The sequence below is a fragment of the Diorhabda carinulata genome, chromosome 7 (assembly GCF_026250575.1).
Source record: "Diorhabda carinulata isolate Delta chromosome 7, icDioCari1.1, whole genome shotgun sequence".
Classification (NCBI taxonomy): Eukaryota; Metazoa; Arthropoda; class Insecta; order Coleoptera; family Chrysomelidae; genus Diorhabda; species Diorhabda carinulata.
Genome location: NC_079466.1, coordinates 20,016,977 through 20,036,233, shown reverse-complemented (window position 1 = coordinate 20,036,233; position 19,257 = coordinate 20,016,977). Strand labels below are relative to the sequence as shown.

The 19,257-nt window shown below is 32.6% G+C and overlaps 2 protein-coding genes across 2 annotated transcripts in view; one reads left to right on the top strand and one right to left on the bottom strand.

The window, feature by feature from the left end:
• LOC130896182 (G-protein coupled receptor dmsr-1-like) overlaps positions 1-19,257 on the top strand; it is a 156,856-nt gene that overhangs the window by 98,161 nt on the left and 39,438 nt on the right. The window lies entirely within an intron of this gene.
• On the bottom strand, positions 4,074-17,246 carry LOC130896179 (UDP-glycosyltransferase UGT5-like). The gene is made up of 6 exons (XM_057804094.1): positions 16,656-17,246; positions 13,422-13,620; positions 11,734-11,966; positions 8,829-9,194; positions 5,359-5,578; positions 4,074-4,389 (listed from the first exon to the last, which is right to left on the bottom strand). Exons 1-6 carry the CDS (start codon positions 16,939-16,941, stop codon positions 4,110-4,112), a joined length of 1,584 nt encoding a protein of 527 aa, XP_057660077.1. The 5' UTR covers positions 16,942-17,246; the 3' UTR covers positions 4,074-4,109.

The window sequence follows — 19,257 nt, the reverse complement described above, 5'->3', positions numbered from 1 at the left end:
TAGAAATATTAGAAAATTCTTTAGACCCACTAAATCTGAATTGGAATCGGCTGCGGTATCAGCACAACGGAGCCCCACCACACGGTAGTGCGCTTGTTAATAACTTTTTACAGACTCATTTTGAGGACCGATTGATAGCACACGATGGACCCCATCAATTGTCTCCCCGTTCACGGGATATCACCCCATTAGGTTTTTTTCTTTGGGGTCGTATAAAAGATATCGTGTATGCTTCGTTGCTAACAACAAAAGAAGACTGTAAGTGAAGAGTTCGGAATGCATTTCGAACTCTTTCACCGCAAAAAATTCGAAACGCCACTCAGCACGGGTTTTTAAGAAGAATGCATAAATGTTTGGAAGTTGGGAGCAACCATTTCGAACATTTTCTTTAGTTTAACTTTTAGTTTTGATCTTCTCCTCTTAGTGTAGCGTTTCTAAATATTTGTTAATTGACTAAAGTATTTTAATTTTTATAATTTTATAATTTTATAATTTAACTTTTGTTATTCGTTGTTTGCCATTAGCAGGTGACAATTAAAAACCATGAAAATTTCAGTTTCAAAAACCGTTAATTTGAGATATATGAATTTACTAACGAAGTCCCCTTAATTTGAAGCTTAAAATCCAAGGGTGAAGAGAAAAATGGGGGTTGCCATGTGAAAAAAGTTTTCGAAGTTTTTAGATAGCGAAATTCGGCACCATTTTCTCAACATCCTCTATAAATTTTTGTCAAGGTTTTCACAGATTTTGAAAGCTGTAAGTTTTATTTGTTCAAATTCCAAAAATATTAGACCTGACTCACTTAAACTTAGAAATAAATTTTTTTAGTGGAGGGGGCTGCATGTGTCCAACAATTTCGAAAATGTGAAGTAATTAAAAAATGGTGAACTTTAGGCATACGATGCCTTATATAAAGATATATTGAAATTTTGAGTAGATTTAAAAAATTCAATAAAAACCATAGTATTCCGTTTAAAATAACGTATAACCGGAAGTTTCAGAAAACTTTCCCATATACATATCGATTCAGCTCGTCGTGAAGAACCCTGTATTAGAAACGTTTTAATGTATTTAATTAGAATAAATTCTTCGCATTATTCCAAAAATAATTGAAATTAAATATTTATAAGGCACGTTTTTATGTTTATCGATAAAGTACCCGACGTTTGTTAGTTCTACCATTGCTTGTACGATCTAAATAATCATTAGATTATATAAATTATTAAAAACATTTCCTAATAAATATCACAGTTACGAAATGTAGCGACATCTTTAAAAATATGGGAACTGTAGAATTAAAGGACTAAACGACCACTAGATGGAGCTAGCGGCGTTATGTATAAAGTATGGTTAATAATACCAGATTCAAGTGAAACTTATTTATTATCGAATTTTCTGTGATTCGGGTGACGTTATTTTGACTACAACGTTTTGTACTTAAAGTCCGACGTTGCGTTGTAACGACTTGAATTTTGATTCCTTATTATAGTGCAAATACGGTTCGTAGGCGTACAGACGTCTGGTCGTTTCGCCCAACGTTGGTACGCCCTACAATTAATATCTCACTACACCCATATTTTGTTCCTTCATTTGTTGTTAAATATTTTTAATGATTATGTTTTTGTTGATTTGTTTCTCTTCTCCGCATAGTGAAACCACGTTAGAATCTTAATGCAACAATAAATTACGAGAGTCCCAAGTCCGAAGGGTTGTTTAGAATAGATTGTTCTGGAACCTAGAAATTTGTTACATAAAATTGGAGAAAAAATATATTTGTACAGTTGAATAACTGTATCTATAAAGTTTTGGTTCCCAAGTGGGGAAAAAGCTGAAAATCAATGAGTATGTTTTATTTCTCCATTAAAATTCATAAGTATTCTACCAACTTCCGCATTACAATAAACAGGGTGTTCCGGAGCTTGATGCAAAAAATTCGGGAGTGAAAATAATGCTGTAACATACAAAAAAATTTTTCGTGCGTTAAAGGCCTTCAAAGCTGCGAAATCAGAACTTATATTCAAGTATATTTTCTAAATTATACATTCGAACATTATGAATTTTTAATGGATGATTTCCAGGACCGGATTAAGCTAGGGGCTTGGGGGGGCTATAGCCCCGGGTCCCTGGTCTAAGAGGGCTCCATCATTCTGTATTTTTTGATGTATTGATACCACCAATCTAACGTATTGATATTATTTTGTGAATTTTTCCGGGTTTTCGAATTCCTTAATGGGGCCCCGTCATTATTTTAGCCCCGTTCAAAGAAATATGTGGACTGTGGAAGTGTATAGAAGTGCAAGGTGCCCACTTTCAAACATTTAGTATAATTTTTTTTGTTTTTATTTGATAAGTTGAGGGCTAACCAACTAAATTTTTCTATATTTCAATTTTTTCCTTACGTAAGTAGCACTATGTTTGACAGTGTACAGTTCAATTAGAAATTTTTGATTCTTTTTAATACTTCCTGTAAGTATTTTTAATAAATAATTACAATTTTTGATATTTTTCTTCAGAATGTCTCTTTATGACGAACGGTTTCCTTGGTATATACAACGATCTAAAAATCTACATATCTCCTAAACTATAAATTTTATCGAGTTAAACAAAGAGTACCTTTTTGTTGTAAAATCGATTGAAAAATTTATTTCTGCTCTCTTTAGATTGTACATGTTGTCTCTATAAAAGTTACGGATTGTCAACCATTGGGCACGAGCCATCCCTGGCCTTCATAAAGTAGTGTACATGGACATATGTAGTCATCCATTGAAAATTCACATTTTCGAATATATAACTCGGAAAATAATTCAGGGGGCGTCAGAGGGGGCGTCAATAATTTTTTTATGTTACAGCATTATTTTCATACCAGCTACTTACTCCCGAAATCTCGGGAAACTCTGTATAAAGGATACCTTCGAAGTTTTTACAAATAGTGAAACCGAATGAATTTTCCTCAAGGTATATACATTTTTGCATACGCTCAAACCAATTCTAGATGATGAAAATCGTTGTCCCTGCATGTTTTGTTTGGTAGTTGGGAACGAGAAAAAGTCATTAGGATATAAATCGGATCAAATCGGCAATAAGACAATAATTTGGTGTTTTTCTCTTTCAAATATTCAGATCTTTGACCTGCTTTATGGAAGCTGGAATGGGAAATACATCTGGAGTATATCTTTTCTCACACCTGAATGATTATGCAAAATCGTAAGACGCCTCTATCTGTCTGTCATAGATCGATCTTCCTTAATAATGTTGCGCAAAGCATCAATGTTCCTCGGAATGAGATTTCACGGGTGATTTCCATTTTAGCACAAACTTGCTTTTTTAAAGTTCACTATCAATAAACCACTCAGTCAATTTCTCAATTGCCACTAGCTTCGCAATGACAAGCGTCAATGTTCACAAATAGAGGTACTACAAATCATTAACGCCACCTATAGTGCTATTACAAAAACTAATAAGGCAATTCTCGTATAATAATAAATTCTTGATCCAGTTGATTTGAATTCTAAGTAACGTACATTTGCATATTTGCCTACGTTACTGGTTGGCTTATCACATCGCAGCAGAAGAATTTTTTTCTACTTTTTCGAAAAATGAGCATACTCAACTGTTTTATATACCTTTACTTATCTTGTCATGAGATCTTCTACTTCTACTAGTTATAATTCCTAAAATCTAAAATCTTTGACTCGATAAAGTTGTAGTCATCGATGTTGATATATTCTCTAATTTTGTCTCTGTTTTGATCAGTCCTACTCGTTCATTCTGTTGTCTCATATTCTGCTTCTTTATCAAATTTAAAGAAGTTTCATTTTCTGTTGTTTCCTATCAAATTGACGTCATCTGTAAATACCAACAGTAGATTTGATTCCTTTTGAGAAAATATCGAGATCGGTACTACGATTCACTACTTTTGATTTTTTATTCGGAGCTACGAGTATTTTGAACTCATGATTGGGTTTATAATGGTTGTCACTGTAATGTATCACTCTGTATCAAGATTACCTGCAATAATACGAAAAAAGTACACTTCGTTTCACAAAGTTTAAAGTTAAATATTATAAACAAAATGAGTTCTTACAACTTTAATTCTAATCTCTTTAATTTTAATCTCTTTTGTTTTTTTCTTCTAATATCTTTTTTTTGCAGAACAATAATTTCACAACAGTTTGGATGACATAAAGGATAATTGCAGAAATTGTTACAAGAAATAGTAACACGTCTAATAAATACAACTCGAACCATTTGAGTGTGACTGCGGCCGGTTTTAAATGTGCGGCTCCATTATGTCTAACCACGTACTCTATCCAGAAAACTGCTTCGTCTATTTGCTTCATTGGCAAATCATGCATTATTCTAGATCTTTCCTTAGCAGTTGTTGAGTATCTGAAATTGAAAAAATTTTGAATAAGAAAATAATATTAGTTGTTAAATAAAAACTGTATAAGTATACTATAAGTATAAAAAGATAGTTGCTAGATATTTACTGGGATCAAACAGCAGGACTTACTGCCGAGACTTGTTTAAAAGATTAAAAATTCTGGCACTTCCTTCTCTATTCATCTTTGAATGCGTTTGCATATTTCGCAAGCGCGCTTCTCCAATTTCAGAAATATCGTTGCACGCCTATCCACCTAGGAACTGGTTTAATTTTGCTATGGTCTTATATAATATTCATTACCTATTACTATTATTATATTTTCTTCTGTATATTAAAATTTTATTTCATGTGTTTTATCGTTATTTAGTTATTTTTATGTTTGTTTTTTAGTTTTTACAAGCTTTTATCTACACATTGTAACACTTTTTTAACTATGAAGCATTTCCCTCCTTAGATCTACAATACCTCATATGGAGTGTAAATACACAAAAAAATTTGTTGGGTCCAGGGAAAAGTTTATCAATTTTTGGCTGGAGCTCAACGTGTTGAAGATAATGTCGAATGTGTGGAAATAAAAATATAAGCGAAACCACTTTAGTAGATAATTTCTGTTACAAATAAATTACGAACTAGATAAATGATAAATAATCATTTATATACTTTAGTTTTCACACACATGTATTTAATTATTTATTTCGCCATATCTTTTCTGGTTACCCTACAACATTTGGTAAGTAAGTAAGTACTAAAAGCATACGAAGAATTGAATATGAGAAAATATATAAGTTTGCCGCATATAAATCACGTATATACTTGCTTCCCACTTCGCTATATTTTCCAAAAATTGAGTTTGTCTTCACCAACTAATTTTAATAATCACAAACTACAGAACGTTGTCAAACTAAAACTTCATGTCGTGAAAAAATCGATTTTTTACCTACCAACAATTGATATGAGAAACTCAAATTACCTACTTTGGATTGTTAATTAACTCGTCAAGAGCTGCGTCAAACGATTCTTCGTTCAAATTCTCAAAATCCAGCTTGAGTCCATATCCTTTACGTGATGCTTCCTCAATATTTTTTCTCTGATCCCAAAATGTCGGCAAACCCAATATAGGTACCCCGTGATAAATTGCTTCGGTTGTACCAAGTAAACCCCCATGAGAAATGAATCCTATTGTATTTGGGTGAGCTAAAAAGCCATATACATATCATTATCAACGAGAAGCAAAATTGATAACTCAATAATATACTATTCAATAAGATATAGAGATGTCCTTAAGTAATTTTATTTCCTACTTATTATGGATGCGAATGACAATCTTGAAATATCCTGACAGATTTTTGTTAATGTATCTTCATAATCGAATTATTCATCCACCCTTTAAAACTCCAAGAGTAATGAGAACTCCTATAAAAAGTTCAAATGTAAATGGTTAGTGAGTGACACCGAATTCACAAAGGCTGAATTGATATAGCACTTTTGAATTTTGGATTTTATTTGAAATAGAATGAAAATTCATATGAACAAGCAGAGCTTAGGTCAAACACCTTCCACCAATGTCTATTCCATAAATTGTCTTTTTACTAAAAAGCGAAATATCTGATCATTTCTAATACTTGCATGTCTCAAGACGACCAAATGTATTTGAAATTATTGACATCATCTTTGACGATCCTAACAGTGGATTCTCTAAGTGAAAAAAGTCAAAATGGACCGTGTCGAGTAACTTGTGTTACAAGATCGACCTGTGACTATTAGAAAAATAGTTGAGGATAGTAGTTTCTTGTACAGTATGGTACATAATATATCCACATACTAACAACAATTGTTTGAATGATGGTACCACGAATGTTAACAGATGCACACAAGCAAACTGGAAAATCATATGCAGTCGTTTTAATGTAGTGTATATAAGACAAAAATATTAACAAAAGGTGTGAGGTCTTATTAACCATATTATGCGATTCTGATGAAATAATTAAATAGATCGCCTGTGAAAGTGAAGATAAATTACAGGTGTTTATTATGTCAATTCAGTTCCAAACTTACATGAGGCATAGGAAGTAATCGCCGGTGAAAGTTGCGTCACGATGTTCTTTTGAATCACCTAGTCACAGGTCCACTTTGCAACAGCCGTACTAGACCATACAGAATTTAAATTAGTTGAGTATTCGTCAAATTCTCCTATTTGAGCCCTAATGATCACGAAATGTTTCAAAAATTAAAAAAACAAGTTATTGGGGTGATGAAGTCATATTGGCGATAAATCAGTGGTTTGTAGAGGGTGAAAAATCTTTTTTTGAGACACATCGGAAATGTTAGAATATCTGTATAACATCTCTATTTTAAGTGGGAGGTGGAGCCAAGCGATCAGTCCTCGTAAATATTGATTATGGTATGAAAGTAATATTTGGATCGCGAAATTTGAAAAAAGTATATGTTCCTTTATACCGAAACTGAACATATATGTGCGCCATTGTATTGCCATAGTACAAGAGAACGATTTTCTTGGTCAAATACGGTCATGTTTAAAAATCTTCATTTTCATAACATTAACCTTTTACTGGAACCATAATACTCTTCATTGTTACCCTGTTTTAAAAATGATGAATGTGTGTATTACAAAGAAAAGGGTCGCCCCCACTTTATTATCTGGAAAAGACACCTTGGCGTTTTTGGGCACTGACTTATTACGAGAAATCTACTGTTTGTAATTTAGTGTGTCTGTATAGCCACTATACATAATCCGTATCTCCAGGGACACATTGGGTATGTGCGACATCATCTAGGAAGGATTCTTCGGAACAGAGAAATAGTACCTGCAGGATTATTTTAGAAGGAATAAGCTCAACAAGAATACATCAAAAACAGCCAGCAAGATATGAAAAAAATTATAGGCAAAGATTGGGTATGTATATTATGATTGTAAGATCTATAATAACCTATGAAGGAATAGTCTCCCAGAGAAAATTCAATCAATCAAGTAAGGTACAGAGAATGCATTAAAGTGTACATGAAGACTGGTCCAACAAGAGCAATGGAAGCGATTCCATATATAACATATGCACATTGTCGTAGAAAAGCATGTTGACGAGCTTAAGATCAGGATGGTGAAAGATTAAATAGAAAAAAGAGAATTACAAATTCAGGGGAATATAAGACGCTACGTGCCAAAAATATTCTCTCAAGGAACAGGTATTTCGCGAAGTCTTTCATATTTTAGACAAAGAAAAAAACGAAACATAACAATATATACATATGCCTCTTAGATCGCAACAGAAAAGTAGATAGATGGGTATGGACCGAAAACCAAATACCCTGAATTAATGGGCCTAGCACCTTCCAATCAAAATTTCTAGCAATTAGAAGGCTTAACTCGAAAAATATATTGACATTCAGGCATCAGTCGGCGTTGTGCTACAACCACTAAACATGTTCTCTATTATTGATGCTCCCGCCAAGTGTGAATTGCAAAGTGTGATTCGTTTTCTACAGACTGAAGGCCATAATGATGCAGAAATCCATCGAAGAATGAGTCGTGTGTATGGGGAAATCTTCATGGCTGATGGTATTGTGCGTGAATGGTGTCGTAATGATGAAGGGGACCAGACGCTAATCTGTCGTGTCAGATGACCTGGTGCAACGAGTTGACAGAATGGTTAAAGAAAATCGCAGATTCTCCATTACTGCTTTGTCTACGGAATTTCAGCTTGTCCACAGATTATGTTGAAAAGTAATCGAAAGTATACCAATCTTTTGCTAGTAAAATTATTGTTTTATATAAACTTGTCTTCTATTTATAGCCTATTGGAGGTTGAAAAAACAACGGTCCTTGTATATTCATCTACAGTCTAGCAGCTGTAGAAGCGATAAATCACAAATAATGTATTCAAATCCAAATTGATCATATAATGACTAAAAACATTAAATGGATTTGGCAAAAGAAACAATGTTTTTCCAATCTAGGGTCCGAAGTTAACGTTGGAGAAAAAAGATAAAAAAATTGGCGAAAATGGGGTCCCATAGAGTCCATTTGCTAAAAAGAGCCCTTAGGTATGTTTACTCATTTCTTTCATTTAATATTGGTATGACTTTTTTTATGTTCTCCACTTGTAGTTAATTCTTCTTCTCTCTAAGAAAGATTAAAGAATGTATTATAACTTACATAGTTATTGACACATGAGGCTTTTTTGTAACTGTTAGCTGAAGAAGTAGTCATAACTTCGTTATTAATATAATTTATCTTTATCAAATTTTTTTGACATTTCTTTGGAATAATTTCATACCTGAATAAGATATTATATACATCAAAGAATTCCTTTTTAAAAGAAAAGAGCGATTTGGTTATTTTGACAAGCTATTACCCTAGCATATGATGATGATTCTAGCCATCAGCATGAAATGTACTTAAAAAATCAAATAAAAAATAACATTTCACCTAAAATATCCGATTGTGGTAACCAGCTACTGATAAGCACATTGTCAGGTTTTTCTGGAAGATCTGATTCAAATTTCCATATCACTTTTTGTTTGATTTTCGAAAACGTTTTTAATATCGCTCTTCTCTTCTCGGGCTCGAAATTAGCACTTTTCAAATTTGATCCCATAGAAAATAATATAACTCCTTGTGTAGCATTTTCCATGAATATCTTGTATTCTCTTGGTAGAGGCTTAGGTGGTGGTACGTGGTAACCACCGATTTCTTTGATATTTTGTTGTAATGGTACTACACCAGAGAGGCTTATATGCGAGCATATCAGGAAAATACTGGAGTTATACAGGAAAGTACTTAGGTCTGGTGCATCTGAAATATTATACAAATTAATTGAATCAGATCTAATTTTAGGTAGTCGCATTGTTCTTAGTATTTAACAAATAATACCGATAAACATTGATACTTATTTTCGGTTGGATATATATTTAATTTCATATTTCTGAATATTATAAACGAATAGAAACGAGTTACAGGGAAAAAAATGTCCGCGTCACGCTGTAGTTGACGGAATTGTAGGTAGACGTTATCAAAATTTTTCTGTAGTAACCGTTCTATTATCTAAATCAAAATTTTCCAAGCATTCCAAGAACCGGTTCAAGAAATAATGCACTTTGAAATATCGGATTATGAAATGATGTGGGATTCATCAGTGAGTTTTGATTGATAACAATAATCAAATGTATTTAAAAATATAAGACTACAAAAAAAAGTTGGTAGTATATTATTCACGAGTGTATAATGAATGTTTTTATTCATGAGGTGAAGTTTATTGCCACGAACGCTAGAGAGTGTTATAAATAATCGAATGAATAATAACTCAATATTTGCGTGTAGATTACTATCTCCATAATAATCAACACAAAAATCTATGTAATAGTTTAACAAATATTTGGTATCTAATGTTATAGAAGAATGGTTTTTATCTATAGTTATTAATAATTCCTGTTGCCAGTTCAAAATTTATATGCCATATTATATACTTTCATTGACTTCTCCAGCAATAAATTTAATGAGGCCACTTCAGCAAATTTCTAATGGTGTTAAAGAAAAGTCACTTCCTTTTTTAAATCCATTTTAAGTTAGTTTTTTAACATAATTTGACATAAAGTATTGAAACTAACTGAGAAATCCAAACATAAAAATGTTGACAGATTTGAGTCAAATTTATATTGTTTTAAAACCTATTTAATTTTATAAATTGTTTCAATACCATAGGATGTTGAGAAACACATATACGGCAAACACATTAAATGTCTCTGATAGCTGAATGTTATTGCTCCGTGCATTGAAACTGCAGGTGCCGGGCTTATGTTATGTGTACATAACATAAAGTAAAAATATTTACCAGTGCTCCATATGATAAAATTATAAAAACCCATTTTTTGAAGCAAACAACATAATATAGCTAAATCAAGAGGGCATCTGGCAGCAGTGATTGAAAAGATTCATTGAGGTCGAGTAAACAGACATATAATGGGTACATTATACAACGGTCGTGGATAGAATATTACTAAAAATAATAATGATAGCAGCTGAAGAGAAGCAGTTCAACAGTAACCCGATGCAGTTGTATGATTTCTCTGTAGTGGAAATCACCCAAGTGTACACAAGAAGTTAGCGAACCAATTTACCTACTTCCTACACCACCCAGAAGACAATCCAACGTTTAATAGTACTAGGGTCCACCTATTTACTCCCAAAGAGCACCTAGACGGTGGACCCCACTGAGTACAGATTTATCACGTGCGTCTCCACTTTATATCGGGGAAAATAGCGGGGAAACTTACATTGCAAAGAGATCAAGGAAAAATCTGTTGTCGAGTCTGTGATAATTAGACAAACACAGAAAAATAACTAGATAACAGTGTGACTTCTTGAGCATTGATGGTTCTGCCTTACAGAAATACCAACTGTGCCATATCCCCGCTTCTCTATATGGATGATATCAAGCTATACGCAGAAAATAAGTGTCAAATTAATCACATTCTCGATATACAACATCGATTTTCCATTGATATACAAATGGATTTAGAGCCCCTAAGTGCAAGACCCTATATATCGAGAAAGGCATTGTCGGAAATGTGTCGTACGGACGTTGAAAAACGGTAAAACCTAAAAATACTTGAGATTTCAACATGCTAGGTTATTGGACCACAAACAGTCGAAACCTCGAATCCAGGATCAATATACAAAAAAAGGTAAGTCCGAATTAAGTGCAAGCACATTAGTCCAGGTTATCAACACCTACGCCATGCCTGTTTTAACGTACTGTTTTGGAATCCTTAAATGAACGTAAACAGAGCTGAGAAGTATTTGGAGCTTAACACGAACAATGATGACCAAGAACAACAACGACCACCCGAAGTCATTTACTATTAGAACAACATTACCTCAAAAAGAGGGTGGAGGAGGATAAATTTACCTTGTCAGCCTACCCTTTCGACGGGTAATAAAACTGGGTGACATTTTTCACAGGAAATCAGAAATTGCCAGAATGTAACTTCAAGTTTGTATAATACACCTAAAACAGACCATTCAACAGATAACATCGTCTTGTCAATACCTATAAACCTTGTTACAAGACACAGAACGTTCTCGAAAATAACCATTCTTATCGATAACCAATTGTGGGCCAATATGCGAAAATAATAAGTCAGGATGTGTACCGAAATAAATAGAGACTAGCCGTAGTTATAGCAAATATTCACGCAGGACTGAGAAGATACTATTTTCTCAGAAAAGTTTGGATAATGAAAACTATCTTTCATACTATCTTAAATGCGATCGTTCAGGCGATCTTCTGAATGGTTTTCCAACAGTTGTTTAAATTATTGAATAATTCACTTACCAGGAAAAAACTCTTTCAAGATATTGTTCTGTGATGGTATGTGGACCGAACGTACAAATATTTCTCCAAGAACTTGTTTATAGGTATTGTCCAATCTCTCCCAGAAATTCATCTTTGAATCGTAATTACCCAATATATTAGGAACAAACGCTGGTAGTATGGGATTTCCTGCTATATGATTTGTAAACATAGTCATAGGTCCAGGAGCTAAAGTGACTAAGGGACAATTGAACCTACAAAAAAAGTTACAACAATGACATAAATAATTATTTAAATAACTGGTGAAATGCAAACATGTTTGAATTCTAAGCTAGTCCAGGCGTATTTTTAATAAGTTTTAAAATAAAAAGGCTTATCGCACAATGCCTAGATATCGCACTTCATTAAGTTCAAGTTCAAAATATATAACTTTTTCCGAAATACTCCGAATTATTAAGCCCACATTTGCAGCATTATTGAATCACCGAAGAAAATTTTTATGAACCGAAAAAGCTTTTTCTAATTAAACGTACAAACTGTATCCGTTGGCCAAATTCCATTCACGACCAGACAATACTGAACAACAGTGCTTTGTGAAGGCAGTTTGAAGAAGGATACTTTGGATGACATCTTTTAGTGGGTGACAGCTGAAAATTTCTATAAGAAATCTGTTATAAGAACAAGAAATGTCCTAGAAATAAAAATTTTGCATCTATTATGTAAAACCTTTATTACTTATGATTAAAAATTATTATTGGATAGAATAATTGAAATGAAAAATTGAATTCGCAAATACAAAACAGCATGCCACCAAAGATCAAGCCTAAAGAAATGTTAGCGACAAAATAACACTCCTACGTTTCATTTTTTTTTTTTTAAATAGACAGAGTAATGTCCGCAGTATCTGTCAAAAACTGAGACGCTCGCAAATCGGTTATAAGACCACTTCACTTCCACAACTAAGTTGAAGGGTCCTTTATCCTAAAGGAACATTTGGTTAAAGTGCTATTCAGGGTGGGATTATAAAATCTATCGTTAGTCATTTCCCGTGTATGTAAGTATTCACAGTCAATCAACTATCTTTAATTTATACTTTCGTCTGCGCTGAAGTTCGAATTGAATCCAGAGGCTAATATGTGTCTCAAGAAAACTTGTGTTAAATCCTTCATCTCAATCTTCCAATTTTGTATGAAAGCTAAAGATTAGAAAGTAATAACTAGGCATTTCAACGTTTCAACATTGAGCTCTCAATGAGATAACTGTGGGATAAGAGTTTTTTCACAACTACGTCAATGTTAAAGTTAGGATCTTCCAATTGCCTCTTCCAGTTTCCTTGCAGGCAATAGCTACTGAACTCATATATAATAAGGACGTGATTACGACCTCATAAATCGAAATGTATGAATCAGAAAGCTGTTTACCTATCTAAATATAACATGAATGAAGAGAACCAAGCTGATAATCCTAACCCTGTGTAATGTCTTAGTAAACCAGTATACTTTCCCCACGGATATATTTGAATATATCTGTTGAATTTTATACTTTTTCCGAATGGATTCGTAGGGAAATTACTGTATAATTTAAAGGGTTGCATTTCTCAAAATAATTTTTCATCGAGTGAACAGGTCTGTTAGTTTTGAATTATTGATTCATTATGTTTCAAAAAATGTAGTTTTTGGAAATTATTCTTAATAATGAGATTAACTCACCTTTTATGAAAATAAGCCAATGCGTCATTTACGAAATGTTCCAATATGACAACATCAAACTCTTCATTGGATTTCCATAGTTCTTGAATCCCCTTGCTACTCAGAACTCCTCTGGTGTATAATTCACCCACTGAAGATATCCAATTCAGTTCACCCCATGTTGACATTTTTCCAACATCAACTAAAGCTTTTCTCGTTTCTAAAAAATGACATTTTTTTCGCATCATTATACGTTTATCAAATTTTGCAAAGAACAAAACAAATATTGATAGCATGAATTTGCTTCTACCTTTCTATTGTTATAGTGAAAGAATTTTTTAGTCAAATAGATGCTAATGGGATCCTCCAGTCCGTTAGTGAAAAGTAATATCAGCATTGGATGGAATGAATTTAGACCAGAATTTGGCATTCAAATAACTTCCAAGTGAATAAAAATATCGAAATTGTCCATAATATTGAGTTGCATCGGTTTAATATCGGCTATTTTATGCGATGAATTTGCCATTTTTGTCAGAATTTTGAGTAATTGTTATTGGGTTTGAAATAAATTATACATGTATCCAAAGTAGTGCAAATTTCTCCGAATAAATTTTTGTTAATAAACGTTTTTGTTTTCAATCAATAATAGGAGCAATAACTTCGTTATCAATGCAGTGATTTTATACACTAGCGACAAGTATTGAGTATATAGTTATGAACTCGTCCCCGACATGGGTCGTTAAGCCGGCTCTGTCCGGTTACAATAAAAGTCTAAAATTTGGCCCAAATTATTTGGGGAAACCGGAAATCGTTTGAGGTTTGTTTTTACCATAGCGGTGATTTGCTTACATTGTTTTTTCTAGCGAGGTCTCGTTATTTATTTGTTTTTGTTTGTTTACTTTCTAGAATTCCAGAAATGTCGTTTCTGCTATATATTCGAGCTTGCTTAGAGACGAGAGCTATATTATAATTAAAAGTCATAATGAACGCATCGACATAGAAAAGGAGCCGGTGAATCTAAATAAATTATATAAGTTAGTTAAGTATTAGTAATAAGTTAATTATTGTATAGGTTAGTTAAGTATTAGTAATAAGTTAATTATTGTATAGGTTAGTTAAGTCTGAGGTAAATGTTCTCATAAATTTATTGAGTAAAAGACAGTGTTTATAAATTCATGCCGTCGATAGAAATAATATAAAAAAATAATAATTAGAAAAAACAAAAAACCCGCCTGCATGGATAACTACAATTAAAAATCAACTGAAACAAGATGAAAATTCAATGATAAGGTATTTTAAAAAATAATGATTAGGTACTTAAAACCAGAAACATAAACTGAAACAGTACCAAACCAATGTACCTGCATATTGTACACTTAGAAATATCAGAACGGTAATTTTTCCACTTTTTTACAACATTATAAACAGAATTACATTCGGAGGCATGCACAAAGAGATAATAATTTATCATAGCATTCAATTTCATTCCTCCGACTGCAATTCTGTTTATAATGTTGCAAAAAAGAGAAAAAACTATCGTTCTGATATTTCTAAGTGTACAATATGCAGGTACATTGGTTTGGTACTGTTTCAGTTTATGTTTCTGGTTTTAAGTATCTAATCATTATTTTTTTAAGATACCTTATCATTGAATTTTCATCTTGGTTCAGTTAATTTTTAATTGTAGTTATCCATGCAGGCGCGTTTTTTGTTTTTTTTTAATTATTATTTTATTTATGGGTGATTCCGTTCTAACTGTGATTTTTTGTATTCAAAATTTCAAGATTTTAAAATTTAACTTTTCTAACTTTTTTATGCATATTATTCATCTATTTTACTGTAAAAATAAAACTCTAAGAGGAATTTACTACAACTTCAAAGTATCACGAGCAAGACACAAATGTCGGATTTTGAGTTCCACGGTACTGACTCATTTATCCACGGTACTGACATGGTAACTTAAGATATTAAACAACAAGTGCATCAATTTTCCTCAGTTTGATCATAAACATTAGAATTTATAAGGTAATTAGTTTAAATCATTTGTTACGACAAAAAAAATTAATAATTTATCGGTAAATTCTAGGAATGGACATGACACGGTACTGACATGGTAACTTAAGATATTAAACAACAAGTGCATCAATTTTCCTCAGTTTGATCATAAACATTAGAATTTATAAGGTAATTAGTTTAAATCATTTGTTACGACAAAAAAAATTAATAATTTATCGGTAAATTCTAGGAATGGACATGACACGGTACTGACATTCAAGTGATGTAGTATAAGTTTTCTTTAAGTGGCAAGTTATATTGTATAAAAATAATGTTTAAATATCTTAAGAATTATTCAATTAACACAAAATTTTTATTAATTGATTATTAATTAATGACTAGTACAAAAAAACAATACAGGACATTGAATATCACAGTTATAATGGAATCACCCTTATGTCTTTTTAGTTAAGATTACGTAACCGGATTAATTCCTTGAATGAGTTTATGTCATGTGGTTGATTAAGCAATTTGTTAGAGTCAAGAGAACTAATAGCAAGTCCGGAGAGAGTCTTCACTCTGCTCAAAGCAACGTAAGCTTGACCTTTGGCAAATAAGTTTCTACTTAAATCTACAACTGCTCGGTCTAAAATTGTGCCCTGTAATTTATGCACCGTCACTGCCCCGTAAAGCCATCAAATTCTGTAGCACACGGCTCTATCCGGACTCCAATACCAGGTCGGTTCCCTGTTATATTTGGACTGCGAAAATACAAAATTACCAGTGCTTTTACCATATCATAGTCTTTTCCACTTTCTCTTTTCTCAAACTACTTTGAATATCGTTTCTTTTTATTTTGTCGCTTTTTTCGTATATCTATATTTGTTTAAATGTTTAGTCTTTCGAGCTGCTCCCCTTCCTCATATATTGAAATTCTGTCAACATTAAGTTTAGTTTTAATCTGACTCTATTCTCTATAATTGTTTTACAAAAATCTATTGTGATCAATTGAGCACAATGGTGAAGACAGTTTGGGAACATTTAAATGAGTTTGAACTTTTGTTAGTTGTGGTTAGGGTTAATGTCTTGTTCAGAAATTACCAACAGCTGCTTGGAGAAAGTATAACATGATGTATTCGAACTGATCAACTTATCTTTATGAAGCTAATTAATATAATATATTCTATATTTTTTGCAAAAATTTCATGACAACTATGAATATGACAAAAGAAAAATAACTGACATATTATTTAAACTTACCATCGACGGGTCCTCTAATTTCTTCAACCGAAATATCCCGAAAATTTTCCATTGCCTTGTTTTGAGGATAACAACTCACAAAAGTAACGTTATGCCCTCGATTTGCTAATTCCTGCATAAGTCGAAGTCCTAAACTGAAATGACTGTGTGCACAATAAGGAAATACACCTAAAATTTTGAGACTTCTGCCAAAATCAACCGCAATAAATAGAGAAAAAATAACAACCAAATGAACGTTCATGTTAACACGTAGTTTTCTAATTAAAAATCGAACATCTATAAACATGTACTCCGCTGATGTAAAGGAAGCTAATAATTATTATTGTGAGCGTTACATTGAAATCAAGAAATTGTGATTTTACATAAAATGATAAAGTTCAACCAAGGTTAAAATTATAGATACCTCACATTTTATCTACATAAATAACTTTCACGCGGTTTGTTAGATTAAATTTTTTGTTAAACTAAAGAATTTTCAAAACAGACCAAAAGTTTATAGCTGACAAATCTGATAAAATAGTTATTGTGACATTACAATATTATACTAGCAGCTAACACCAGAAATAACACTCCACGAACACGGCTCAAAAACCAAATATAAGACAACTTACAAAAAACAGAACCGTACGCATTCGCACCTAATATAAAATACTTTTGATTTGGCCAACAAATGATAAACATCAGGAAGATTTGACGAAAAAGTCACTTTTCAATATAAAGAAAATTAATTTTTGTGCAAAAAGATATTTTCTTTTTCAATATAATGTGCTTTTTACTTTACACGCAGATTAACGAGTTTCTAATTTTTCCAAACATAACCCCTATCCATTTTTAAGGCATGAGAACAGGATAAGGAATCAATTAGATGATTATAGTGGATCGAATCCTAACGCATTTGTGGTAATTTTTCAGAAACAATATTAGATAATTGGGCAGATGCATTGTCGATTCTTCTCTTCAATTTCGAAAACCTAGTGTGTCAGTAACAAAAATATTGACCAGTTATAATTTCATATTTCCATAACACTGTAGTCATGACCTTATTGGCCGAATAATATGTTTACATTCATTGGAATTTTTAATTCGCGTTAGCTGATCAGCATCAAACAGTAGCAGCAGGTAGCTTCTTTATGTAACCTTCCATCCGAAATATCGCATAAACATTTGGTTGAAACATTTACTTCAATCTTGCGTTTTTTCATTAAACGATCACTCAGTACAATTATGGATTTCATTAAAAATTTCTGGAGTAGTTACAGTAAATAACGACCCCAGATGGTGAGCAACAACCTTGTTCTTATGGCTAATTTTAGAAATAGATATCTACTTAAAAATGATTCCATGGGAATGAGCAATGTTTACGTAACTTTTCCTTCATTATTTTAATTATTTCTCTACTGATCGTCTACATCTGAACGTAACAAAAGGCTCCAATCATAACAAATAAAGTTTGCTTTGGTACATAGTACAATAAAAAATAATGTTTCTAACATTTTGACGGTTTGAGGAGCAACGGTTTTAACATGCAGTAGAAGAGCTTGGTGTAATGTACCTTTGGGCTAACCAATGATGATTGACCATATTCGTTGTATTAAAACATCAAAACTACTTTAAAATAAACTACTTATTTAAGAAGAAAATAATCAGTTGAACCTGGTTTTATAATCCGACGACCATACTCGTACAAACACCAGAATATTTAAATATCTATCTGTTTGTTTACACGCCGCTCTTCGATATAAAATAAAGTACGTAATTTGATACCTTGATGGAACTCAAGTATACAAGGGACACCTGGAATCAGTCATCTATGATATGGGTCCCTATTAAGATCGTGTACCATAAATCTTAATGAATAAAATGAACGTTGAGTTCAAGTAGCTAAATTTATGATTCTTCACAGTCACATTGATATAAGGAATGCTTTTGTATGCTTGAACTAAATAATTAACAGATTCCAATGATTTGCACCGTGGTGAGTTAATTTACACACAAGAGATTGTATCTCTGCCTGAGTTACATTTGTGCATAGTTTTTAACTTCACAAAATTTTAAATGGCAAATTATTATGTCAAAACAGTTGTTGAAGGGATTTACGTGCGTGGATCAGGAAGTGACAGGTAATCTCTGTTGTTTCCTAGGTCAAAACTGTAAAAATGACGTTACCTTTTACAGAGGCGAATTCATTAAAGTAAGATATAAAAAACCGTTGTCGAATATAAAACTCTGTGTAGCCTACAAAGCTTATTTCAATCTTCCCATTCCAAGTCAAGATAAAATGTGTGCACTGGAATTAAGTAACTGCAAACACATTAAAAGATAAGAGAGTACATAATGAGCAATAAAAGAGCAATAAAAACAATGGTATGAATAGGGAGAACCGGCTCCAAAGAAAGCAAAGACCGTTCCATCTGCTTTCCGTCATGGCGTCGGTTTTTTGAGATGCGCGTGGAATAATTCTCATTGACTAGCATCAAAAGGGAAAAACGATCAATAAGGAGAATTATGCGAATTTATTGCAACGTTTGAGCGAAGAAATTAAGCAAAAACGGCCGCATTTGGCTAAGAAGAAAGTGTTGTTCCATCAAGAAAATGCACCAGC